The 20145-nt window shown below is 32.5% G+C and overlaps 1 protein-coding gene across 1 annotated transcript in view; it reads left to right on the top strand.

The window, feature by feature from the left end:
- The first annotated feature begins 2113 nt into the window (after nucleotides 1-2113).
- slc4a2b (solute carrier family 4 member 2b) overlaps nucleotides 2114-20145 on the top strand; it is a 38876-nt gene continuing 20844 nt past the window's right edge. The window contains 5 exon segments of the mRNA XM_048174515.1: nucleotides 2114-2269; nucleotides 9940-10122; nucleotides 17826-17988; nucleotides 19114-19364; nucleotides 19623-19750. Coding sequence (XP_048030472.1) covers nucleotides 10063-10122; nucleotides 17826-17988; nucleotides 19114-19364; nucleotides 19623-19750 — 602 coding nt within the window. The 5' untranslated portion in view covers nucleotides 2114-2269; nucleotides 9940-10062.

The following is a 20145-nucleotide window of genomic DNA, read 5'->3' as shown; positions in this document are numbered from 1 at the left end:
AAGGTCCAGAAAGGTGCTAAAGACATCGTTAAAATAGTCCACATGACCGCAGTGGTTCAACCTTAATTTTATGAAGCAACAAGAATGCTTTTTGTGTGCAAAACACAAAACAAAAACCGTGTGGAACGACATGAGAGTGCGTAATTAATGACAGAATTTTTGGGTGAACTAACCCTTTAAAGCAGAACTAAGTAACTTTTTTTACCTTCATAAATAGTTTTCTAAGTCCTTCCGATGGTTAATTGACTTGTAGTGGTGTGTTTGGGGCGAGCACTAACCCCCTCTGGCACGTCTACGCCAGAAAACAGCACTTGCAAGTTGAGCTGTGCCGACCCGACACAATCTCGCCTCATGTTCACGTTCACGCGAGCGTGACAAAATGCTTTACGGTAATTCAAAAACAATGTATATATTATGACTTTATAAGACAATTTATAAAATTACCCACCTCCATCGAGATTTCTTGTACTGTATTTGCAAAACTACTGCGCTGGTGAGCGTTAGTCGTTGTAGTCCAGAGCTGCGATTGGAGTTTTTACGACAGTGTGATTCACTGATGGAACCTGTAGGGGGAGCTCCGCAAATCTTACTGAGTTCCGCTTTAATGGTCATAACATGGAAATAATTATTGGCTTAACACTATCAGACATTTTAATATCAGTGCATCCCTAGTTTTTTAGTTGTATGTTCAGTAGCTGTATGGTCGTACCAATTAAAAGTCACTGTAGAATGTCTAGTAGGGTTATACTAGTAGAGATTAGTCAGATGGACTGTTGCTCAACATCTTTTGGCACTCATTCAGGTGGCTCCATTAGTTGTTCATTAGCTCTTCCATATCTAGCCTCACCCTGTATCGTGGGAGTTGTAGCACTAATGGAGTGAATGGAGACCCTTCTGTTCGTCATGTTTATGACACACCTGTGTAAATGACATAGCCAAATCTTTATGGAGTTTTGAAACCTATCATCAGCAGACTCTTCCAACTATGAGGGAGCCGTAACCCGTCAGAATCATTGAGGAATTCTCGTTGTGGACATTGGATTTTGTATGGGCTTGTCTTGTGCACAGAACCCTGTGGTACCACTTATAACATTGTGTTTTGGCCTTAAAATATGCACTCCATAAAGGTCACTGACCAGTCCAAGTTCCTGAAGCTTTTTTTGGGATTGAGGAAAACCCCAAGCTTTGAAGCAGACTAAAGTTTTAATTCTCGGCGGCCTTTTGGCTGATCCAAGACCATGTGACTCCCACTGACACATACTCATGCTGGTACACTCAGACACACACACACACACACACAACCACACTAGCATTTGGCTATAGGTTCAAACAAATACTTGCAGACATATAAGGCAACTTCAGTGCTTGACTTTCAGGTTTTAGTGCAACTTCGATGTTTTGTACACATGCGTCCAACTGATATTTAGTTCTAAAGTTGCACAGTTTATTAAAGGAAATGAAAACATTACTCTATAAGAGGGTCTGGCACACTTTTAGGGCCGGTTCACAGAAAGGTTTTGCTGTTAAAAACACGAGGCGCCAGTCAGTGGGGAAAAAAAAGAAAAGAAAAAAAAATCCTAGCTTAGTCTAAGCCCTGTCTGTGAAACCGGGCCATAGAGAGATATCCAATTGTGAGGGGGAAAAAAGACAGAAACAAGCTTCCATATTAGTCATTATTGTGTCAAAAAGCAGAATTAAAACAATAAAAATGGGTTCTGCATATTTTTTGGTCATCATGCATAAACAAAAAATGCCTTATCAGTAATAAAATCACTGTTGTTAAGGTTCAGTGCAACATCTGTTTAAATTTTATTCAAGAATATCAAATAAAAACACAACATCTTTTGGTGATTAAATTAATGAGTAATTTTTTTGGTCATATTATACTGTCAGTGCTGTTTACTTCAACATAAGTTGATGTAAAGATAGCGTGGTGTGTAACAAGTGCCCTTGTCATGGTGAACGTTTGAGATGTTGTGAGTGTGTACTGTATATGTGAGGATGTGAGTGTGTGTGTCACAGCTGACTCACTGTTGAGCAGCGGTCACATGGCAGGCTGTCAGAGGTTTAGGGGAGGTAACCTAATCCACCAGAGGAAGCGTTTGACCCATCAGTACTAGAGTTTGAGTGTGTGAGGGCAATTCTTCAGATATATAGTGCTTTAGAAGTTCTCTGACTGTGTCTTTCTCTCTCTGGTGTTCTGTACACAGTGGCTGTTGGCTTTACACTAAGATGTCAGCGGCGGCTTCTCTGCAGTAAGCACTTTGAGGTAAGTTCAATGGACTTTCCACCAATCATTTTTTTTAAATATGCATTGAAACATGCATTTTTAATTGTCTAATATTGACTATTATAGCTAACTATAGTTGCTATTTTAACAATTGGTGGTCATTCTATAATTTTAATTGACCAAACAGAATTTTGTTTTAAATAAAATGTTTCTGCAAAATGTTTTCTAGGAATATCTAAAAAGTTTTGCATGCATATACAGTACGTAATGTTCAATGCCTTTTTATTTATTTTATAACTTTTCTAAATGAACTGTTTAGATTGAACGTGCTGGATGATTAATTTATAACTTTGCATCTAGAAGTGAAATTCAAAAGTCAGCATATCATGAAGGATCACTAGACATTGCAAAGTCAACAGAGAAAAGTCCACTGGTTTGCTGATATCGCCCAGTCATCATATAGTGTGTGCTTTTATTTTTCCACTTAAGTAACTTTTGAATCTAATTAGAGTTAATGATCTAATGATCTAGAGAATTTGTCTGTGCTCGTATGTACAGCCCAGAGGCTGTATGGTGTGTCTTGTGAGTTTGATAAAGTCATTAAACATCACAGCAACGATCATCTCTAGTGTCCAGCACCGTGATGTATTTCGTTATACGAAATGAAAAAGAGCTTTCATGACTGTTGTGGTTTTGTACATGCACTTAATTGACATTTGGTACAGTTCCAGTATTGTATAATCAAGCTGCTTGAGTAAAAGCTTTTGCTATATGAATAATTGTAAATGATTGTGATGGGTCACAATGGTCGAATTGTCTAGTCGTCCAACAGTTGAATAGTTATTAGAGCTGCACGATTAATCGTTAAATGATTGTGATCCCGATTCAAACACGCACACCATCTCATTCCTAAATGACAATGATCTGGCCGTGTCTATTAAACTTTTAACAAAATCACAGCGGAACATTCAGATCTGCTTTTGCGCTTCACAAACAGTCTTTTAAATCACACAGTAACGTTATTTATGCGTTACAAATATTTAAATTTTCACAGAAGTACTGAGATTAAAGTTTATAGTTTTGATATAAACACTCATGTCTACGGGAACGATCAAAATAGAGCAAATAACCTTTTGAAAGTAAGTTGGAGCTTCAAATAACCATTTTATCGATTACATTGTTACACCAGTAGGTGGCAACAAGTGAAGTTAAAAAATTCATTTGTCATTGAATCATTCATTCAAGAGTTTCAGAAACACTGATCATAACATCCAGTACTGAAACAAGTGAAGTCTTAATGAGTGAGTCATTGAATTATTCACTCAATAAGATTAACAATTCATTAAAATGAATTAAACATTTAAGTAGACTGCAGCAATTAACTTTTGCCAGAACTCCTAGTAAATTACGTGTTATTTTGTTTGGTTGTCTGTTCAGAATCGTGGGAGAATCATGATCTCTATTTGAATAAAACAAAATAACTAAATCGTGCTTAATTTATCCAGATTTATGCAGCTCTACACTGTAAAAAGTACACTGTAATTTTGGCAGCTGTGGTTGCCAGAATAATTTTGTAAAAAATACAGAAAAACTGTAAACACATTTGCAGAACAAACTGTAAATTTTACAGTATAAAACTGTAATTTACAAACAGGATCATTTGAATAGAAACCAGTAAATTCCCAAAAGCACACTACTACTAAAATCTGTTTTGTACCTTTAACATATACTGACAACCACCATAATAATGCAGGTGGTAAAAGAGAAAGCCACATGATGAATCAGAATTCATCACAAATAGCTTTTCAACGAGCTGAAGTATACATACTAATGTAAAGAGGATGCATGGAGTCATTCACGCAAACGCAAAACACCATCATGGTAACCCACAACACTTACATAATGCAATAAACTTTCATTAAACAACAGAGGAAGTAACATAAAACCCCAATGTACATAACTGATTACAAAAAAATATCAAGAAACATGTTTATTTAAACAAAATACTTTCAAATGTGGAGTGTCACACAGGGAATTGTGGGAATATCAGTTTACAGTTTTTGACTGTATACATTGATTAATTCTAAAAATTGTAAAATTTACAGCATTTTACTGTGAAAATTACATAAAATGTCTGGCAAGAGCTTTTACAGTTTTTCCCTGTATATAGTACGGGAACTTACTGTTAACCTATTTACAAATTTTTTTTTTCCCGTAGCATTTTTACAATATTTTACCGTTAAAATCACATTCATTTTTTACAGTGTAGTTGTTATCGATGTTGACATTCAAATATGCAGATGAACGTCTTTGGCCAAATAACTTTGTTTTTCAAGCGCAATCTGCTGCATCATGTAAAAAATTGTTCAACTTTTAAAAACACGTCTGCATTTTTCCATTTGGTTGCGTTTCGTCTAGTTGTTTTTGAACGCAACAAAGCATCTTTGGTAAACATCCCCTTAAAAAATGCCCCAGTATGTAGTTTTGAACATTCTTTGTAAATTAATAAACGAAAACGATTTAAGAGTGCAAATCAGTGCACTATTAGAAACATCTGATTGGCTATTAATATGAACTTGTAACTGATTAAGTTAATCATTTATACTTGTACTTTGGAAAAACAACTTAAAAAATGCATAAAACAGTCCCATAGACTTCTATTATAAGTGCATCTTATTCATTTTTGTTACCAATTTTTTACAATTTTGGAAGTGAGTTTTTTGGCTTGATTATACAAAAATGATCCCAGATGTTTTTGTAGGGCTTTTTTGACGTTATTACAGAGACTTGTTTGGAGTAACCTGAGATTAAGTTTTGATCATGAACATGGGTAGCTCATGGGTCAAAGCTTTGAACCTGCAACCTTTCAGTTGCCAGCCCAGATCTTTAAGGCTGCACAATTCCTGATCCAAACCAATTTTTTGACATTTTTCTGTATGAGGTTTAAACTCAAGTCACAAACATGTCTTTCATGTGGACGAGCCGTTGGACACTAGTAAACTTGAAACTCTATATTTGCTGAACTACTCAGTCATTGAGCGTTTTATATTTTTACAGTGAGGTTTCCGCATTGTGATTGAAAGTCTATTTGCAGAATGGCATCTTTATTGGCCGTCTTTGCTTTGTCTGAAATTATATTTTATGGACATGCTTGAATATAATCCAGTAAGCCTGTTTGCCTTCCACAAAAGCAAAAGGATTTTCCAAACTGGGAATGGTGCATGATCCTGAGCTCCCTGTTTATATCCGTATAGGGAATCCAGCTGAAGTTAGTGGGTTAACTTTAAGCTAGATTAGAAAACCTACAATTTACTCATACCATGGATTGAATTGCATACCTGTCTGACAAGAAATTGCTTGTATTTATTTCTTTATTATTGCCAAGGTGGACCATGTCCACTAAGAGCTGGGATAAAATCCTATTTTGGGTCCACATTCAAGGTGCGTGGTTAAGTAAAGTAGACAATAACACAATTTGGCATTGCTAGAAGCAAAATATGCACACCAGTTAAAGTGGATACGGCATTTGTAGGTATCTGCATCTCATTTGTTAATTGACTCTGGAGGAAATTGAAGGGGAATTGGAAGCAACAAACAAACTAGTTCTTCATATACACCGATACACCATAAATAGAGACTGAGGTTGAACCAACTAGAGCATTAGATTGTGTTTTATCAGCATCATCAAAGGAAGCTGTGAGCTGAAGAGCATAGAATGGGTTCTCATGCCATCTTTCATTGTGCAATTGTAGATGCTTCCTGTTTAAAAGCACTTCTTTTTTTGAACAACAAAACTTTAGTTTCATTTTCCCAATGTTAAAATACTTTGTTCAGGAAACCAGTTTGAAAACAGTCATTAATAGTGTTGCTAGAGGCCCAAAAACTTGCACACATTACTATTAACTTGTCCCTTTTTTTTCTTGAGTTTTATTAATTTCTGATCTCAAATGTGTAAACTCCATCTTTTAATATCAAATGTGCTTAACTGATTATTATGCTGTTTGGTATCAGGATACTCATATAATTTGTGGAATTATTATAAAACACCTTGTCACTATTCTCAAGTAGCTAGAGGTAAAAAAATTATGATGCTAAGCCAACAATGTAAACTGGTTTATAATAGTCTCTTCGTTCTAAAACCAGCGAGTTGCTTGTGAATCAAAGGACAAATCTTTTTTCTTTTTCGTTCAGTGAATCAGTTTTCTTTGTAAAATGCCCAAATATTTAAGTGTCATAACTTTGCTCAGTTTGTATCCCAAATTTTGATGAATGTGCCACTCACGGAGCAGCTGGATCATGCAGTTGATGAATTCAACTGGTCCGGAAAAGCTTTGCTGGAATCGTTGACCTTCCAACAAAGTTGATGTAACTGTACAGAGCAACAGCCTCTATCTAAATTTAGCGTCTAACGAGACATTGCAACATTATAATATAGTGCGCTCTATATTTAGATAGCTCTTAAAGATATTGCGGTCATGTTTCTCAGAACTGTGTTGCAAGAAGAATATTAGATAATGCAAAGAACATATTTTATATGGAAGGAAGATTTTTTATAAGGCCGCATTGAACTTGGTATCACAATGCGGCCTTCCAAGTTGAGTAACTGGGCACATCCCACAATTTAACACAAATATTACTCTTGACATATAAGAGTCAACTGCTTTAACTTTACCATAGTTTTGGTTCTTCTCGAGGTCATGTTTCTTTTTAGATAAGGTCAAGTTATTTGAGGTTGCATTACCTTATTCTCTGATTACTTTCTTTATCAGATTACTTTTATGTGACTGATGTTTCTCACGATAAAATAGCATAATCTTTTTGTTGGAATGTACATTCAGTCTTTTAAAACCATGTGGAATGATTTCTTTTGGTCTGATAAAATTGTGGCTGAACTTTTACCTCAACTTCAGCATCATGCTGTTAGGATTTTTCTTTTTAACAGGAACTGAATCAGGACAGATAAACGGCTCCGCATATCAAGAAGTTTTGCCACAAAACCTCCTGTTGCCACTAAAACACAATTATTGCTTTCAGTGTGACAGTGGAAGGAAGCACGTAAATGAATCAACAAAGGCAAGACTTAAAAAATGAGTGCTGACGTCCTTGAATGTTCCAGTGGTCAAACCTCAACTCAATTGAACAATTGTATTTTTGCACAGACTTCTGCATCAAAGCAAGCACTTCCTCAAAGTACTAATTAAAGCGACCCCATAATTGTCGAAGTTTTAGCTAAATTAGATCTTTTAAAGAAGGAAAACCTTAATATTATCTTTTTCTGGGTTCCAAGTCACATCAGACTGACTGGTAATGAGAGAGCGGACACGGTCAGGGATGTGCTTGACCTGGAAATATCTGACCGTCAAATACCACCTTCTGATTTCAGACCATTAACTTATACTTATACATCATTATAACTTATACATCACTAACAAGTGGCAGACGGAATGGGACGAAAATAAAAATAATAAACTGTATGAATTAAAGTATTACCCAGTATTACTTTTATATCTCGCAATTCTGACTTTATTAACTCGCAATTCTGACTTTATATCTCGCAATTCTGACTTTATTAACTTGCAATTCTGACTTTATATCACTCAATTCTGAATTTATATCTCACAATTCTGACTTTATATCTCACAATTCTGACTTTATTAACACGCAATTCTGACTTTATATCTCGCAATTCTGACTTTATATCTCGCAATTCTGACTTTATTAACTCGCAATTCTGACTTTATATCACTCAATTCTGAATTTATATCTCACAATTCTGACTTTATATCTCGCAATTCTGACTTTATTAACACGCAATTCTGACTTTATATCTCGCAATTCTGACTTTATTAACTTGCAATTCTGACTTTATATCACTCAATTCTGAATTTATATCTCACAATTCTGACTTTATATCTCGCAATTCTGACTTTATTAACACGCAATTCTGACTTTATATCTCGCAATTCTGACTTTATTAACTCGCAATTCTGACTTTATTAACTCGCAATTCTGACTTTATATCTCGCAATTCTGACTTTATATCTCGCAATTCTGACTTTATATCTCGCAATTCTGACTTTATTAACTCGCAATTCTGACTTTATATCTCGCAATTCTGACTTTATTAACTCGCAATTCTGACTTTATATCTCACAATTCTGACTTTATTAACTCGCAATTCTGACTATATCTCGCAATTCTGACTTTATATCTCGCAATTCTGACTTTATAACTCATAATTCTGACTTTATTAACTCGCAATTCTGACTTTATAACTCATAATTCTGACTTTATTTCTCGCAATTCTGACTTTATATCTCGCAATTCTGACTTTATTAACTCGCAATTCTGACTTTATTTCTTGCAATTCTGACTTTATTAACTCGCAATTCTGACTTTATTAACTCGCAATTCTGACTTTATATCTCGCAATTCTGACTTTATATCTCGCAATTCTGACTTTATTAACTCGCAATTCTGACTTTATATCTCGCAATTCTGACTTTATATCTCGCAATTCTGACTTTATTAACTCGCAATTCTGACTTTATATCTCGCAATTCTGACTTTATTAACTCGCAATTCTGACTTTATATCTCACAATTCTGACTTTATTAACTCGCAATTCTGACTATATCTCGCAATTCTGACTTTATATCTCGCAATTCTGACTTTATAACTCATAATTCTGACTTTATTAACTCGCAATTCTGACTTTATAACTCATAATTCTGACTTTATTTCTCGCAATTCTGACTTTATATCTCGCAATTCTGACTTTATTAACTCGCAATTCTGACTTTATTTCTTGCAATTCTGACTTTATTAACTCGCAATTCTGACTTTATTAACTCGCAATTCTGACTTTATATCTCGCAATTCTGACTTTATATCTCGCAATTCTGACTTTATTAACTCGCAATTCTGACTTTATATCTCGCAATTCTGACTTTATTTCTTGAAATTCTGACTTTATTTCTTGCAATTCTGACTTTATAACTCGCAATTCTGACTTTATAACTCATAATTCTGACTTTATTTCTCGCAATTCTGACTTTATAACTCATAATTCTGACTTTATTTCTTGCAATTCTGACTTTATAACTCATAATTTTGAGAAAAAAAGTCAGAATTGTGAGATGCAAACTCACATTTTTACACTTTTATTTAGTGGTGGAAACAAGCTTCCATAGTTACTTGCCATTTCTTTGTAATTAACTGTGAAATTTACTAGCAATTTGTTTTTACTTTTTTTTTTTTTTTTTTTTTTTTTTTTTTTAAGTGTAATGTACTTAGCTAAAGTTAACCTTATTGTAAAGTGTGACTATTTTGTTTTGATTTCAGCCTAAAGTAGTCCTTATTCAGTCAAGCTCTTGATTAAGACGACTGTTGTAATCTTTGTATGGCGTTCAGTTAAATGAATGATAGTTGAACCAATCTTTATCTACTATTACAATCACATCCAATATTTTATGGTTATTTTCAAGCATGAGTCTCTTATCTGCGTGTCCTTACAGTAGCAACTTTTTTTATCTGGTTGTTATCAGTTCTTTGATATGAAAAGGGCTGTTATGTTATAGTTTAAATCCATTTATGCCATAAATGGAGCAGCATATTATTGATTAAACTTTTGTACCAGTTTGACAATTGTAACATAAATATCAAAATGTGCAATTAACAAATTATTCAACATTTCAAACTGTTCACAGGTTATGCTGCCTATAAACTCCTGCTTGAGTCTCAGTGAGAAAGAGAAAGGCTAAAGCCTCTGCAGATCTAAGTGTTGTTCAGCGTCTCCTGTGCTGCATCACCACAGTGTCCTGACGTCAACCATGAGTGACCCCGTGACTTCAGATGAGCTCACCAGTGCTGTGGCTTCAGTCGTTCATGACGTAAGTCAAGTGCTTCATTGATTCAAAGGCCTGGTTTCACAGACAGGACTTGGATTAAGCCGGGATTAGGCCTTAAGTTAAATTAGGACATTTAAGTAGCTTTTGTAAATGTGCCTTAGACAAAAAACATTGCTGGTGTGCATCTTGAGACAAAACAATGGCTCTGACATATTTTAAGATATGTCAGTGTAAGTTGTTTTCAGTTCAAACATGCATTTTAGTCTGGGACTAGACTTAAACCTGGCCTGTGAAACATTTGAATACATTTTGAATATATATTTGAATACATTTTAAAATGTAATTTATTCTTGTGATTCAAAGCTGAATTTTCAGCATCATTACTCCAGTCTTCAGTGTCACATGATCCTTCAGAAATCATTCTAATATGATGATTTGCTGCTCAAGAAACATTTCATATTATCAATGTTGAAAACCATGATACTATATATTATACATTTCGAAAGAAACGTTATTTTCAGTTGTAGTAATAGTTCGAAGTATTTCTGCTTTTTACTGTATTTTTGATCAAATACAGTAAATGCAGCCTTGTTGAGCATACGAAACATTAAAAAAAATTATATATTTATACTTTTGACTGATAGTGTATATAATGCAATATATATTTTTCATGTAACATATTGAATGATTACCATGGGATTTACATGATTCTTCCATAGTTACTGACAAAAAAGAATTTTTAAAAATTGTTAAAAGAGATTTAGAGATATATATGATATAGGATAATAATACAACTACAATACATATGCTGAGATGTAACATTGTAAACTAAGCATCTTATTTGCATGATACTTACTTGGAATTCACTAAAAGTATAGAAATTGTGCATTATATTGGGATTTTAGGACTGCAGGAAGAGCTAACACTTATAAACAGATGGCAATAAATATTGTCAATTTATTGGTATTTAAAGGGATAGTTCACCCATAAATGAAAATTGTCATTATTTAGTCACCCTCATGTCGTTCCAAACCTTTATAAGTTTCTTTCTTCTGTTGAACACAAAAGAAGATATTTTAAAGGATGTTGGTAACCAGACAGTTGACGGCACCCATTGATTTCTATAGGATTTTTTTCCTAGATTTCCATCTGTAGTGGCCTCATTTATTCACTTACTTTTGTGCTCGTCTTTTACAGAGGAAGGTTCTTTATTCTTTGAAAGAGTGCAGCATTTAAGATCCCGGCAGACTTCCTAAACAAACCTCTGCGTTGTAATTATCTGTGCGGTTTTTAATGGCCCAGTATCACTAACAGATACTATAAAACTCGAGGGAAACTCAAAGACCTTCTCACCAGCAAAATTAACATTTTTTTTTCTCCTGCAGCTGTTTGCAGTGATATGCAGCAACTTTGTGTGACTTGAATTGCATCCTCTCCAAACCCACACTCCGCTGAGTCAGCGTTCCCAGAGTTTTGCTGTTAAAGAGCCAGCTCCCTTCCGACACAAATGTAGTCTCTTCAGTCTAGTTCTGATTCAGTGTTTTGGGCCTGCAGTTCGAACAGTTGTCGGTGTGTGCTTGAGCCTTCCCATAACCGTTTTTATTGACACATAAGCATTTATTTTATATCATCCAACTTGCAAAAATATATCGTTAAACAACAGATATTTTAAATCTCAACATTGTTTTAGAGCCGCAAATGTGGCGGCATCCTCCTGAGTGGCTGTTATATATTAGATGTCCCAACGGGTATGAATTTCTAGTTGGTGTAATTCAATAGAAATACTGTACAGAGCATAACTGGTTAACTGACATTGGCTGGCCTCTTGATGGCAGGCAGCTGTTGATTCATACGGTTAATGATCAACCCAACGACACGACTGCTGGTTTTGGGTGTGTGGATGTGGGGGTGTGTTTGGGGGAAGACTGGACAATCAGCGATTGGAGTTCGAACGAGGCCTGGTATTGTGAAAGTGGGTTATTCCATATCCTCTTCCTGCTGCGGTCATGTGACGACGGGTTGCGGAGTAGTGTACGGCTTCTGTTTGCTCATCTTTAAGATTTGCTTTGAAAAATCTCACTCTGTGGGACACCCTTCGTGACCAATGGACTTCCTGTACAGGTTTAAGGTCAGTCATTTACTGAGTTAAAGACTTTCTAAATGAGCTATAGTATTAAATGCATTACCTGTTGAGGATGACCATGCATCCTCATAGTGGTATGTTGCATAATAGTCTCTGGCCCTCTGATATGAGCCGTTATTGATGCATTTTTTGCGATATTTCGTGATCAGTACATGTAAATCAATACTTGGCAAACAAAGTTTGAGAAAAGGGTAATTTTGGAAGGTTGAGGACTGGTGGATCTTGCTTCATCGGTTTGAGCAAATATTGAAAGGAGGCGTTTCTACAGGTTATCGATGCTCACAGATGATTGACATCATGCCAGAGTAATATTGCTATCTTCAGTGTTTAACTTATTTTATACAGTATTGCATTGTTTTGTTAAATGTCAGTGTCACAAGTGTCTAAATTATATATTTTTAAAATATATATATATAAAAAAAAAAAAATATATATATATATAAATAAATAAATAAATAAATAAATAAATGTGTGTATATATATATATATATATATATATATATATATATATATATATATATATATATATATATATATATATATATATATATTATTTATAAATAAATATAAAAAATATTATATATAAATAAATAAATATATAAATAAATATAAAAAATACAAAAATATATAAAAAATATAAAAAAATATATTAATTTATAAATAAATATAAAAAATATATATTATATATATATATATATATATATATATAAAATATTTTTTTATATTTATAAATAAATAAATAAATATTTATAAATAAATATAAAAATATATATATATATATATATATATATATATATATATATATATATATATATATATATATATATATATATATATATATATAATATATATAAGATATATATATCTTTAGTTATCCACAATTTTCTGCAGTTAATTTGAATTCAGCTTGCATTATATTTTGTAGGTAATTTCATTGGTATTTCATTCTTTGTTCTTTAGTAAATAACAATGAAAAAATAAATAAAGTTTTATATTTTTATATTTATTTTTGTTCATTTATTTATTCTTGGGACACTAACCCAGTTTAATAATGCACAGACTGGAAAAGTTGGAAAAACTTTATTTTGTTGGTAATTTAATTGCCATTTCATTCTTTTCATTGTAGATATTTATAAGCTATATATTTAAAGAAATGTAATACTAAAATAGAATATTTCACACGGACTTTCTCTATTCAGTACCGTAATATTTGCATGTTGATTGTGATTTTGTGTCTTTTCTTTTCTAACATCTATAGTTGTCAACTGTCAGACATAGTAAAGGGATAGTTCACCCAAAAATGAAAATGAAAGTTCCAAACCTGTATGAATGGGGAAAAAAATACTATGGAAGTCAATGGGGCTCATCAACTGTTTGGTTTCTTCTTTTGCGTTCAGCAGAACAAAGAAATTTATACAGGTTTAGAACATCTTGAGGGGGAGTAAATGATGACAGAATTGTCATTTTTGGGCAAACTATCCCTTTAATTGTTTTCATTTGAAGTATATAGGGCTTCATAATAATAGATTGTACTCTTAACATTATTAGATATGCTTGTAAAAACAAGTTGCTTGAGCTTAAGGATATCTCTACCCACAGCCCCCTCCTGTGTTGAACGCGTGTCTTGCTGAGTCAGCTGGATTTCAGACACCTCACAGATCTGTGCGGCTAATCTCTCGCTGGCCGTGCGCTCGCATGCAGGAGACTTTGCTTTGGCCAGTGGCTCTTCATATGAACTGACACTAATGCCGAATGGGAGCCGCTGTGTGTCTGCAGTCAACCACTGCCATATATGCCGCTGCTTCTCCTCAAAGAATTCAGCTGGTCTGGAGTGGTCTTGTGGGACGTCAAATGGTTTACTTTGGGTTCAGCTCGCTGTCTTGTTGGCCTGAGCTTTGTGGGTCAGTGAGCATTGAATCACGTCTTATTTGTGCGTTCATTACTGGGCGAAGAGCCAAACCTCACTGTGATTTCACTGTAGAGAAAATGTATTTGATGTGGGTTGATATTGACCACAAGTCTTTGGTGGAAAACTTTGATTTGCCGCTTTTCGTCGTCTAACAAGTTTGTTAAGCCAATAGGATTTTTGGCCCTTCATTTCTCCATTTTTTTATTTTTTTTTTTTTTTTTTTTTTAGTATCATTGAGACACTATTCTAGTTTTTATTCATATTTTTATTCATATTTTTAGTAATTTTGTTCTGTGTTTGTCATTTTTATTAGTCTAATATTATTATTTATTTGAGTCTATTTTAGTATATTAAGTTAAACTAAATGAAAAGGATACATAGTAAACATGTAATCAATGTCATTTACCCACAATCTATGAAATGAGTCAGATTTGTTTTTTAAGGTTTTAGTTTTACAGTAGTTAACTATAGTAACCCTGTTTCAAAAGTTGAGCCAAAGCGCCAAAGACTATTTATGGGACTTTCAAGTGTATAATCTTTGTCCTGTGATGGTCCTGTGCCTTTGTGCAATTGGGGAAAGTCGTAAAACTGTATAAAACCAAATTTAACTGGTTTTGCTTAGAAGACTTGGTTGAGACTGGTCTGTTCCCACTCAAAGTATTAAAGGCGCCCACGTAAAGTCTCAGAACAAATTAAAGCAGATTTGAAGCCTCAGCGGCGCAAGGTAACCATAAGATGACGGATGTTTTCTGGAGAGTGTCAATATTTGCCTGTGGAAATTGTTGAAGTGTGTCTGAGGAGATTATATTGTTCTGAACAATCGAACCCGTGCGCCTTTCTTCCAAAATGAGTTTGTTTTTAATCACCCTGCGAAGAAAGACTAACAGCCGTCCGATGACGGAGAGAACACAATGAGTTTTCTCTCACATTGTTGTTGTAGAGGACATTCAGGAAGGACGGTGTTCTCATGAGTGCTTCTGCACAGCTTTGTGAGCACTGACTGATTCTTTCTCCAGCTCTAGCAACATCTAACCATGGTAAGATTTATTTCTTGGCGCACATTGGCAGACTCTTATGTTCTCTTTTGTTCTGTGTGAACTGATCGAAGATAGACAGAAGTTTCAATTATTTGAGTGACTTGGGTCATTGCTGTAATCCAGCACCCTTTGATCAAACGCTTGTCAGACTAGGGCTGCACTATTTATCAAACTAATACAGAAATTGTGATATGACTTAGTTGCGATATGACTTTATTTTATTGATTTATTTTATTTTATTATATATTTTATATTTTATTTTGTTTTTGTATAATTTAATGTAATAGTATTTATTTTTTATATTTTTATTTTATATCATATTTTTATTTATTTTATTTTTATTTATTTTATTTTATATAATATTTTAATTTATTTTATTTTATTTTATTTTATTTTATTTTAATTTATTATATTCTGTAAGGACTCCCAGTGGTTTTCTGTCAAAATAACATTTTTAATTGTTTTACTATTGAAAATTAAGAAATTATCCTATCATTAAATATTAGTATTGTCATTTTACAGTGGTAAAATAAAATTATTATTATTAATTTTTTATTAAATATTATTTTATTTTACAGTAAAATAGTAATTTTATGATCCATTGAGGTATAATAATAATAATAATAATAATAATATTATTATTATTATTATTATTATTATTAGTAGTAGTAGTAGTAGTAGTAGTAGTAGTAGTATTTTATAGCCATATTAATTATATAATCAAAATATTTTGGCAAAATTGTTCAGCCCTACAAACAAGCACAGCAAACCTGTATTGTTTCTTATCACACTTTAAATTGCAAAGTTTTATTAGTAAAAATTGCACACACACAAAAAAAACTTCTGCATTTTCTATTTCTGCAATATTACATTTTCTGAAGATGAATTTAATTGTTAAATTTGGGGCAATTTAATTCTAGAATGATTGGGGAAATTTTGTTGGGTAATGGATCTGCACAGAAAATAAAATTATTATTATTATTATTATTTTATTTATTTATTTTTTATTTTTTAAATTTACTCTACTTTATATATATATATATATATATATATATATATATATATATATATATATATATATATATATATATATATATATATATATATATATATATATATATATATATATATAAAAATATATCTTTCCATTTTAGTTTTTATCATGATTATTATCATGATACTGTTTCAGCATCTCACTCTGAAAACAGCAGTGTATATACAGTCAAATCAAAAATTATTCAGATATGTTTGATATATTTTTTCTAGTGAGTGCAGGACACTATAGTTCATTTATGTAAGTGAGGATAGCAAAATAAAGTAAACTGTGGCATATTATACCCAAAAATTATTCATACAGTGGACTACCAGTAAAATTGATACAAATTTGGAACCAAAAATGATTCAGACACTTTGACCTGACCATGTTTTGCTTAAGTGTTATCTGACATCATTAAGATTTTTTTTTTTCTGACACAGTTTAACTCTGAGATCTTGTCATATTTTATTACTATTTTTTTAAACTATAGTGAATAAACTGTATTAATGAATGAAATGTTCAAGGTGTCTGAATAAATTTTGGTTTGACTGTATTTATTAAATTGCGACCTTTGCATTTGACTATGGCCTTATGCCATATCGTGATATCTTTTTTTTTTTTTTTCAATATAACATGGAGCCCTACATCAGACCTAGATGAAGTCCAACAGCAAATTGATGCTGGCGGAGTAATTTAGCCCAGAATGGCCGAAGCATATATCACAAACAAAAAACTCTTTGTGCACCGTGGTATGCATGCATACGTCATACAAAAGTATTATTTGGCACTATTGAATGGCAGAAATTCTCCGTGTGTAACGTACCGTGTGAGTGGGCACATGAGCAGAAAGAGGCAGGACAGATCTCCTGTAGTGGACGTGCAAGAACAGGTTTAGATGAGATCTAGAACGGGTTTAGATGAAAATTGTTTTGATTTTGCAAGGAATTTTGAATGGAAAAGGTTTGTTGTGTCGGACATTTTGAGTCATTTTATATTGTATGTAAGAAACAAAGAGATTTTTGTGACTTTGCAAAAAAAAAAAAAAAAAAAAATATTGCGGGGAATGAATTACAGTGATTTTGTTTTATTCCTGGTTCTTTCCTTGTGTTTGTTTGGGTTATTATTGCGCAAATGAGAGCGCTCCATTGAGGTAGAGCTAATGAGATTGTTTTTGACTTGAGGATATTTGCTCATGTCATTGCAATAAGCACACCAATGAGCTGTAAAGCCTTTAGTGTTTACACTTGTTTTACATTATATCATGATTCCCATTTCATTTAGAAAGAGATTAACTACTGTAAAAACTATATCGGGAACATTAGAAACTCTGACAGGGATCATTTAAAGTCAGCGTGGTGTTTAATGACGTTACTAATGCTTTTGACTCCCTCTAGTGATCATTTAAGGACACTGTTAACATTTGTCACTTTTTAATAACAGGATTCATACTGTTGCTATACTATCAGGAACAGTTGGCCTAGAAACAGTTGGACTAGAAACTATAAATATAAATGTTTAAATACAAAATTCTATTCTATTCTATTCTATTCTATTCTATTCTATTCTATTCTATTCTATTCATTTGTCCTCATTGACCTCATCCTGTGTGTCGCCCTCCAGCCCGAGTCATCAACCTCATCTGTCCGAGTGCCACAGATGGAGGAAGAGGAGGAAGGTGACCTGAACAAAGCATTAGGTGTTCAACGCTTCCAGCAGATTCTGAGCCCCACTCCCAGAGTTCCCAGCGAGCAGCACCGCACCTACAATGAGAAAGATTTTGAGTGTAAGTTTGCATCCCTTATTTTATTTTATTTTATTTTATTTTATTTTATTTTATTTTTATTTTATATTTATATTTATAATTTTTTATTTACTTTTTATTATAATTTTATATATATATATATATATATATATATATATATATATATATATATATATATATATATATATATATATATTTTAATTATTTATTTTATTTTATTTATCTTAATTTTATTTTGTATTTTTTTTAAAAATGTAAAATATGCATAATTTTTTACGCTTTTGAAATGTTGCACTATATACACTACCATTCAAACCCTTTCATTTTAAAATATATTAAAATAGAAAAAATATTTTAAATTGTAAAAATATTTCACAGTATTATTTTTATTTTTTTGTTTTTTTAATTTTAATTTTATTTAAATTTTTAATTTTATTATTTTTATATATTATTATTTTGCATTAAAAAATGTAAAATATGCATAATTTTTACGCTTTTGAAATGTTGCTATATAAACTACCATTCAAACCCTTTCATTTTAAAATATATTAAAATAGAAACATAATTTTAAATTGTAAAAATATTTCACAGTATTATTTATTATTTATTTTTTGTTTTAATTTTATTTTTATTTTTATTATTTTTATATATTATTATTTAGCATTTTAAAAAAATGTAAAATATGCATAATTTTTACGCTTTTGAAATGTTGCTATATAAACTACCATTCAAACCCTTTCATTTTAAAATATATTAAAATAGAAACATAATTTTAAATTGTAAAAATATTTCACAGTATTATTTATTATTTGTTTTTTAATTGTATTTTTATTATTTTTATTTATTATTATTTTGCATTTAAAAAAATGTAAAATATGCATAATTTTTACGCTTTTGAAATATATTGCTATATACACTACCATTTCACAATATTAGTTTTTGCTGTATTTTGGATCAAATAAATGCAGCCTTAAGAGCCGAACACTTATTTTAAATGCATTTAAAAAATCTTACAGATCTAAAACTTTATATATCTGTATGTAAATAAAATATACAGTGTCTTTATATATGTATACAGTACAGTATGTATATAAAAAGCCATAAAAGTGAAAATGCAGAACTGAAACTCCGCTATAATCATCTCAGATCACCGTCACTCCTCCCATCACATCCACCATCCTCTGTCCAAACTCCCGGGAGATGGCAGGAGGAAGAAGAGTGGGAGGAAGAAGAGAAGGAGTAGCAGTAAGGAGCACAAAGTGTGTTCCAGCCCCAGCGGTGCTTTGACCATCGAGGAGGGTGAAGATGAGGAGGAGGATGAAGAGGAAGATACTACGGAAGGCCAGAGCGCCACCCCAACCCCCGCAGCAGACTCTGAGAGAAAAGACAGCGTTCAGGTAACCGGATTTATGTCCAATATGTATGATTTAAATGAATGTCTTATTACTTTTTTAAAAGCTCTTCTATCTAATGAACTTTGTCCAAGGCCATAAATATTCTGTCATTTACTCTCCTTCATGTCATTCCAAACACATAAGACTTTAGTTCATCTTCTCTAAACAAACTCGTATTCAGGTTCAAAGTTCTTGCATACTTGTATATTTACCCAATATAATAGATTTATCATTATTTCTATCAATTTATCTCTTGTCCAGTTTTTCGTGTCCGATGATGAACCTCACGTCTCCACTCCCGAGACTTCAGATCCTCTTCCTGCACGAGGAATCCTGATCGTCCCCTCGTCTGCGGTGTGTTCGGAGCCCCAGGACAGCACATCCACTGAGTGAGTTTTCTTATCATATTTTCATCAACGTTTAGTAAAAATATGCTATAAATTTATGGCATCATATAATTACTTTGAGGAGGCAAAGCTTTGAAATTAGCTAAATGCTACACCACACCATTTACTCAAATACAACTTTACCATGATAACTGCAGTTCATATTTAGTACAGTTATTGTTACCACAGTAAAAGTGTAGTAATGCATAAGAAAATATTCTGAGAGTTAATATTAATGTATTTTCATTATATGTTCTGTATAACGATTTTACTATATGATAACTATGGTACGGTGAATCACAAGAACATGTCAAGAACATGTCCAGATCACGTTTCACACCAAAAATCAAAAGAAAATAAAGGAGAAATTATAGTTTATTTACTATTAATATACTGCA

This window comes from Megalobrama amblycephala, linkage group LG22 (assembly GCF_018812025.1).
Source record: "Megalobrama amblycephala isolate DHTTF-2021 linkage group LG22, ASM1881202v1, whole genome shotgun sequence".
NCBI classification, from domain to species: Eukaryota; Metazoa; Chordata; class Actinopteri; order Cypriniformes; family Xenocyprididae; genus Megalobrama; species Megalobrama amblycephala.
Note: the sequence above shows the minus strand (reverse complement) of the source record. Positions and strands in the feature narration are given on the sequence as shown.